General features: G+C 63.8%; 1 protein-coding gene across 8 annotated transcripts in view; it reads left to right on the top strand.

Moving 5' to 3' along the window:
- Positions 1-658: 658 nt before the first annotated feature.
- Positions 659-6,974, top strand: part of MICALL2 (MICAL like 2) — a 20,762-nt gene continuing 14,446 nt past the window's right edge. For all 8 annotated transcript variants that reach the window (XR_008427139.1, XR_008427140.1, XM_053926890.1 and 5 more), the window contains exon 1: positions 659-2,389. Coding sequence is in view for 6 of the 8 variants with exons in the window: in XM_053926890.1 (XP_053782865.1) it covers positions 2,352-2,389 (38 nt within the window). In the remaining 2 variants the exon portion in view is untranslated. The remainder of the gene's footprint in view (positions 2,390-6,974) is intronic.

Genomic DNA, 6,974 nt, shown 5'->3' on the forward strand with positions numbered 1-6,974 from the left:
GAGCCACCTGCAGGCGGGTGGTGTGTTTCCATGTTGGGCTGGGAACTCAACCCGGGATGTGTGTGTGGGGGGCTGCTGGACCCCTTTCTGCCTGGTCCCACAGTGTCGGCCCCGTGGCCACCACGGCCTGGCTCCCTCTGCAGAAGAGCAGCGAGGGCACTTCCGTCACGGGGCAGAGAAGGGCGGGGCCGCAGCTGGTGCTTGGGAGTAGGCAGGTGGTCGGGTGGTGGCTGGCTGCATGGCCCCGTGGGATCTGTCCACGTGGGACGGCAGGGCACTGTGTCATGTCATGGGGGTGGCCGGAGAGGCCCTCCAGCCGTGGTGGGGCTGTGTCGGGGGCAGGCAGCAGGGCTGCGCTTGCCCGTCAGGTGGTGCAGGCTTGGGCCAGCCCACGGGAGCTGCTCCAGAAGCTGTCACTACCCCTTTCCCGCACAAGGGAGCAGACCAAAGGAGTGGGGGCTGGCCCCCGCTCTCCAGCTGGTTCCGGGCACCACTGAGCTGTGAGAACTGGGCGAGGTGGCCCCTGACCCCTGGGGCCTGCGACTGCAGAGCGGCCAGGAGGTGCTAGGCCAGGTGTGGGCACCTCCCAGGCCTGGGTTGCAGGTGTGCATAGGGGCGGGCAAGGGAGCAGATGGACGGGGCGGGGGGTTGGGGGGGGCCGGGGGACCTGGAGCAGGCGTGGCCCCTCCAGGCATCCTGACACCTCACCTGGGCCTCAGGGCTGCTCCGGTCACTATAGCAGGTCCCTGCCCTGTGCCTTTCACCCACTCCTGACCCCAGCGGCCTCCTTGGCCTGAATGTGGGCCTTTGTCCCCGTGGACCCAGGCGGGCTGGGCTGCCGAGAGGAGCAGCCTGCCAAACATCGGACCCTTCTGGTCACAACCGCCTTCCCCTCGGCTCAGCACTCCGCCACACTGCCTCTGACACTCAAACTTGTCCCAGCAGTGTGGCACCAGCCCTGCCCCTCACACGCCCACTTGGCCACCCCCACTCATCCTCAGCCCCCGGGGTGCCTCCTTCAGGAGGGCTTCCTGCCTCCCGTGGTCAGGTGCTGCCGTGCTCCTGAGCTCGGTGTGTTCTCCCTGCCAGTTGTTCACACCAGGCTGGGAGGGGCCCTGTCCCAGCAGCCCAGAGCCCAGACCTGGGTGGGAGCAGGGGGATAGGCCCTGTGGCTCCGCCTGTGTCTGCCCCACCCTCCAACCCGGGCTTCCCAGGGCTGCTCACCAAGTCCTGGGAGGTACCTGGTTCGGGGGAGTCATTGCGTGTTGGGAAGGGGGTGAGGGAGATGGGCCGGGGCAGGGCCCACTTGGGCTCTCACTCTTTCTCTGGGCCCCGATTTTCCTCTCCTCAAGAGGTGTTGCACTCACCCCTCACCCATCTGGTGGGGGCCGACGGTCAGGACAGACACAGGTGGGGACAGCCCCTGGGCCAGTCCAGCAGAAGAGCGAGCTCCATGTTGAGTGGGGCCGGGGGTGGGGCGTGGTGTGTGAAAGCAGGGGTGTGCAGGTCGGCTGATGCCGCTGCTCCCAGCTGGGCCAGTGGCCACAGTCCAGCCGGAACCCATAGCCCTGGCTGCCCTCTTGGAGCCCCTGAGCTCCTCACCCTGGCTACTTCCCACAGAGCCACTGGGCCCAGGGGACAGTGTGGGGAGAGGACAGCATGTGATCCCTGAGAGTAGGTCTTTGCCCATGTGTTCGGGGACCAGTGATCTCCAGGTGTGAGTATGGCTGTGATTTCCCGCCACAGGGGTCTTGCAGGGCCCCAGTGGCTCCTCGGGGCTCCAGCCTCAGTCCCTGCAATCCCCTCCACTGGAGACAGTACGACACTGTCCGAGGCCAGGTGGGAGGGGTGGGGCCAGGTGAGGTGTTGCCATGGTGATGAGCTCACTTGTTTCCTTACAGCCTCATAACACCTTCTGGTTTTATTTTCAGTTCTGGGAAAGGGTGGGCCCTGACCTTCAAACACTTCAGCCAGCCAGCCAGCCAGCAGTGGCAGACAGCTGGGGCCCTGGGGTCCCGGGTCTCGCCCCAGGGCCAGTGTCCCCACTTTCACCCTAGGGGGTAGTTGTCCAAGGTCACACAGGTTGAAGCTCCTCCGGGGTCCTGGTCCAGAACCGGCCCCCACCCCAGCCCCCGCCTGTGTCCTTCCCCAGAGCCAGTTACAGCTCTGACCCAGTTAGGCCGGGGCAGCAAAGGTGGGGCCATTTCAGGTGTCGGCACGCGCGGGTGTGGCCTGAGGCCTTGGCCAGGGTGGGGCCCTTCACTCTGGAGAGGGCGCAGGCAGAGCCGAAAGTCCAGCTCCCTCACCCCGAGCACTCCCCCTCCCGGATCCAAGTCCCAGCGCCACTGGCCATGACAGGAAGGGCTTTGCAGAGAGGCTGGAATGCCAGGTGGGTCTTGAAGGACAAGTAGAAGTTTTCTCGGTGGGGACTCTCTGCAGCCTGCAGTGGGGGCCTCAGCTCTCATTGGCTGCCATGTGTGGGTGGTGGGCCCTGGTTCCACCTGGCCCAGTCCAGCCCTTAGGGGCTGCCAGGCTTGGAGGGAAGCAGGGTCGAGCTCCGGGAAGGGCTGCTGTCGCCGACCCGCAGCAAACAGAGGTGCTGCGTCTGGCCCAGGACACAGTGACCAGAGGCAGGGCCAGGCCCCGGCCGCCGGCCAGCCCCACCGGCCCTGCACACTGTTCACCAGGAGCCGGGGGACCAGGCCCCTTTACGAGGGGCCCCTGCAACAGCATGGGGATTAATAATGTATCTATAACACATCGTCGTGGCAGCCAAAAATGATCTATAAATCGGCGGTAAATGTTTTATAATGTTTTTGTAACCCGTTATAAATGATAAATGGCAGACTGTAGATGCCGGATCAAATATTTATAGCGCATTGTGTGCGACGCCGAGCTGCCACAGTTCAGGAAAGCCATTAATAATAAAGCAGATGGAAATGCAAGAGTTGCCTGCGTGCCGGCAGAGTCGTTTCCAATGAAATGCAAAGCCGGGCTGTTGGAAGCGGCCCGCGAGCCCCACCGGAGCCCGGGGAGGAGCGGGGTCGCAAACGGCTTCTGAGTACGCACACTGTCCACGGTACGTCCTGTACACGCGCTGGTAATACACCCGCGGCGGCGAGCGTCATGCATGGGGCCTGACAAACGACTGGGTGGCCCATTGAAACGGGGTGTCACAGCGGGCAGCTCCCTCTCCCGCCCGGGTTCCCAGGCACGGTATTGGTATCCAGGGCTGTGGCCTTGGGAACCGGGCAGAGGACCAATCCGTGGCCATTCTGCTGCAGCCGAGATGGGTTGCTGCAGGCCAGTCAGGGGGCCAAATCCCCTGCGGGCAGCCCTGGCACTCCCCTCCTGTAATGCCCGGGTGTGAGGGCCCCTCTGACTGCAAATGTAAGACGGCTCAGGAGTGGGGGGCCTTCTGCGGGGTCTGGGGCAAGCCAGCGTCTGGCTGTGAGCCATGCTGCTCGAGTGAGGCCCACTTCTGCGGGGCTCTCGTCGGCAACAGGCCGCTGCCAGCGGGTTCCGCCGGCCGGTTGGTGTGGGAGCCGCTGTGCAACGTGGCTGCACCCTTGAGTGAAGGCTCTGAGCTGGCTCTTGGATGGGAGTGCGTGGCGCCTCTGGCCCTGTCCACCCTGGTCCCTGGCACTGCCCCAGGGCTGAGTTCCCCCTTCCTCCATCACCGCGGGCGGGGGGGGGACACTGCCACCGCTGGCCTGGACCCAGAGCAGTGTGGCCACGTGGCAAGATACCAGCCCCTCAGTCCTGGCCCTGCCTGGCTGGTCAGGTGGTCGCCTCTGTGCTTGGGACCTGTTTTCTTGAGCTGCAAACTACATAGGCAGAGTCCACTTTTCCAGGGCAGCGGGAGGTTTTTGGCTTTTTTTTTTTTCTTTTTAAAAAAATTTTTATTCAGTTACAATTGTCTGCATTTTCTCCCCATCACTCCACCCCACCCCAGCCAGTCCCACCTCTCTCCCCAACCTCTACCCTTCCCCCTTGATTTAGTCCTTGTGGAGGTTTTAATGAGAAAATGGGCCTGAAAGCTGACAGAGAGGCTGGAAGGGACGTGGCTGGGCCCCGCCCCACTTCCTCCTCTGCAGCTGCACTGGCTTCCTTTGCTCCCCACCCACACCTGCCTCCCAAGAGTCCCCTGCCCTGGAAGCCCTTCCCTCTCCTCCCTCGGACAAGTTAAGTCCCACTTAGGCTTCCAGTCTCAGTGCCTGTGTTCCTGCTCGGGGAAGCCACCTCCAGCTTCTGGACCCAGACAGGGGCCCCTCTGTCATCGAGCAGCCCTGTGTCCCCTCAGCACTGTCACAGGTGTGTGCATCAGTCAGCGATGGGTGGGATCTAGCTGCTGTGACAAACAGGCCCCAGGTTTCAGCAGCTGACCTCAGCCCACACTTCTCACTCTCTCAGAGGCCCCACAGCTGTTCCTGGCCCGGGTGGCCTCCACCAGACTCCACAGTGTCCAGGCCCTTCCCCTCTGTGGCCCCAGTGTCTAGTACATTCTTTGCACCCAGCCAGGGGACCGGAGAAGTGGAGGGGAGCGGTGGGGGAGGGCGAGGTGGGGGTGGGCGTCTGCATGGCCGCCATCAAGGCGCTGCAGCAGTGGCGTTGGCAGCAGTGCAAGGGCTACCGGGACGTGAGCATCACCATCATGCACTCGCCACAACTCAGCACACGGCCCCACCTGCATGCAGGGGAGCCCGGGAAATTGGGTCCTGACGGAGGAGTGAGTGCCAAGGTCCTGAGGCAGAGATGTGGGGTGTCCGCGGGCTCAGTCGTGGGCTCAGTCATGGGAGAGAAGGTGGGGAAGGTCAGGATTGAGGAGGACCCGTTATAAAGCCTGTGCTTTCGCTGTGTGCGGGCTGGGGCTCAGGGAGGGGCCGAGCGGGCGGCACATTCTCGCTCCTGGTGTCACTGATTCTGTGTGGACAGTGGGCTGGGTGGCAAGGCGGAAGCAGAGCACAGAAGGCTCCTGTACAAATCCAGGCTCACACCAGCAGCGGGTAGGGAGGTGGCCATGGTGGGGGTCAGGAGTCAAGTTTTCTGCGGGACCAGCCGTGAGAGGAGAAGAGCGCCAGGCTTTGGTCCTGGGCACCTGGCAGACCCCTTGTATGCTGGCTGTGGGCGGGGCGGGTTTGGGGTCTTGGAGAGCGAGGAGTGGCTGAGGGCAGGCCCATGGGGCTGGACTGAGGCCAGGAGGGGTGGGCATAGGAAGGGTGAGGATGGGGAACATGGGGGCAATAAAGGCCAGAAGGCGTGATAAGGTCCCAGACTATATTCAGAGTGCTGTGGAGGCCTAGTAGGGTAGGGCTTGTTCCCCAGTGGCTGGGGAGGCATGACTATGGTGACTGGAGGGAGGAGGGAGCCTAGGGAGCTGGTGCGGGGTGGGGGGGTGGGCGAGGAGAGAAGCGGGTGGCCTAAAGGAAGTGCTGTGTGAGGTGCTCGTGGGGACACACCACAAATGCCCCCTCCCCAGTCATGGTCCCCAGAGCAGGCCACATGGAGAGTGACTGGTGGGGATATCTTGCCTTTCCCTTCCTCACTGGCTTTTCTAGTTCTCCTAACTGCCACTCTGGGGTCAGGGAAAGCCGGCTGGTTCCTGTTCCGGGAGCAGCCTGGCCGAGCTGGCACACAACGCCCTTTGTCCTGGTGCTGGGAGCCCCCCCGGCAGGTGTGCACAGAAGCCACGGCCACGGAGTGTCCCAGGTTACGGGGGCTCCCCCTCAAGCACCGGCTTGCATGCCCCCGGAGATGGGGAGCTCACCGTCTGTGTACTAGCCTCACTCCCACTGGGGCTGCCAGGTGTCCCCACTACACAGCCACACTGCAGGAGGGAGCCACAACGCCACACACTGGTTCTGGGCTGGCCTCAGTTTCCGCTCCTTCGAGGGGTTGCAGAGAAGCCATGCTTTCTCCCTGCCAGGGGATACTCTGGGGAAAACACCTTCCTTCTTGCCCGCCTTGTCAGGACAAGCCCTGGGGCTGGTGACCAGGTGGGTGGGGTTCTCTCAAATGTCTGGTGTCCATGTTTCTGGCTGTCCATGTGGCTGCAGACAGGGCTCCGTGGGAACAGTGTGTAGCGAGCTGCCCTAATAATGGAGGGCCCTTAAGTGGTGCTTTTCGTTAGTGGCTGGTGCCACTGATGTTTAAAGTGGGAAATTGGGAAACAACACAGATTGCTGTAACCTGAGAGGGCCTGGGGCCCCAGAAGCAGCCCAAGTAGGCAGGCTCCAGGAGGGGAGACTCCCTCTGGACACCCACCCCTGCCCCTGCCCCTGCCCCTGCCCCAGGTGCCTCTTCTGGGAATTGGTAGGAGGGAGCCCTGCCTTGCCTGGCACCCCCGCGGGCATGAAAACCGCGATGGGAAAGTCCCGGGAGTTGCTCTCTTTCGGGGGGGGGGGTGGGGCGGGGGGGCGCATTCCCCGGAGAAGACAGGCAGGCCAGCCTGGCTCCTCATGTCCCAGGCATGTGACCCTGGGCAAGCCTCAGTTTCCCTGTCTGAAGAGGGACCGTCTTCCACTTCTCCATGAGGGTAGGGTGATGGTGGTGGTGTGGAGGGGAATTGAAAACAATGACCGAAGCCTCCCCAGGAGAGAAAGCGGAGTCCGGACCCCGGGCGCGCGTCCCCCGTTGCCCTGGCGGACGGCTGCCAGGGGACGGAGGCGGTGCTACAGGACCTAGTGGGCGGGGCAGGCCTTGATCCGAAGGTGGCGGGGCCTGGACTAGACCGCAGCCTTGCCGGGACAGGGTCGAAGTCTGCAGGGGCGGGGCTGGAAGGATAGGCGGAGCTTGGTTGAGGCCGGAGCCAGTGCGGAGCCTGGAGGGGCGGGGCCTAGGTCTAAGAGGGGCGGGACCGGAGGGTGGGGCGGGACCTGACCGAGGCCGGAACCAGTGAGGAGCCTGGAGGGGCGGGGCCAGGGGGGGCGGTGTCGGGCCGAGAGACTCTGGTGCACTCTGCCGGCTTCTCTCCC

The sequence above is a fragment of the Desmodus rotundus genome, chromosome 6 (genome assembly GCF_022682495.2).
Source record: "Desmodus rotundus isolate HL8 chromosome 6, HLdesRot8A.1, whole genome shotgun sequence".
Taxonomy (NCBI): domain Eukaryota; kingdom Metazoa; phylum Chordata; class Mammalia; order Chiroptera; family Phyllostomidae; genus Desmodus; species Desmodus rotundus.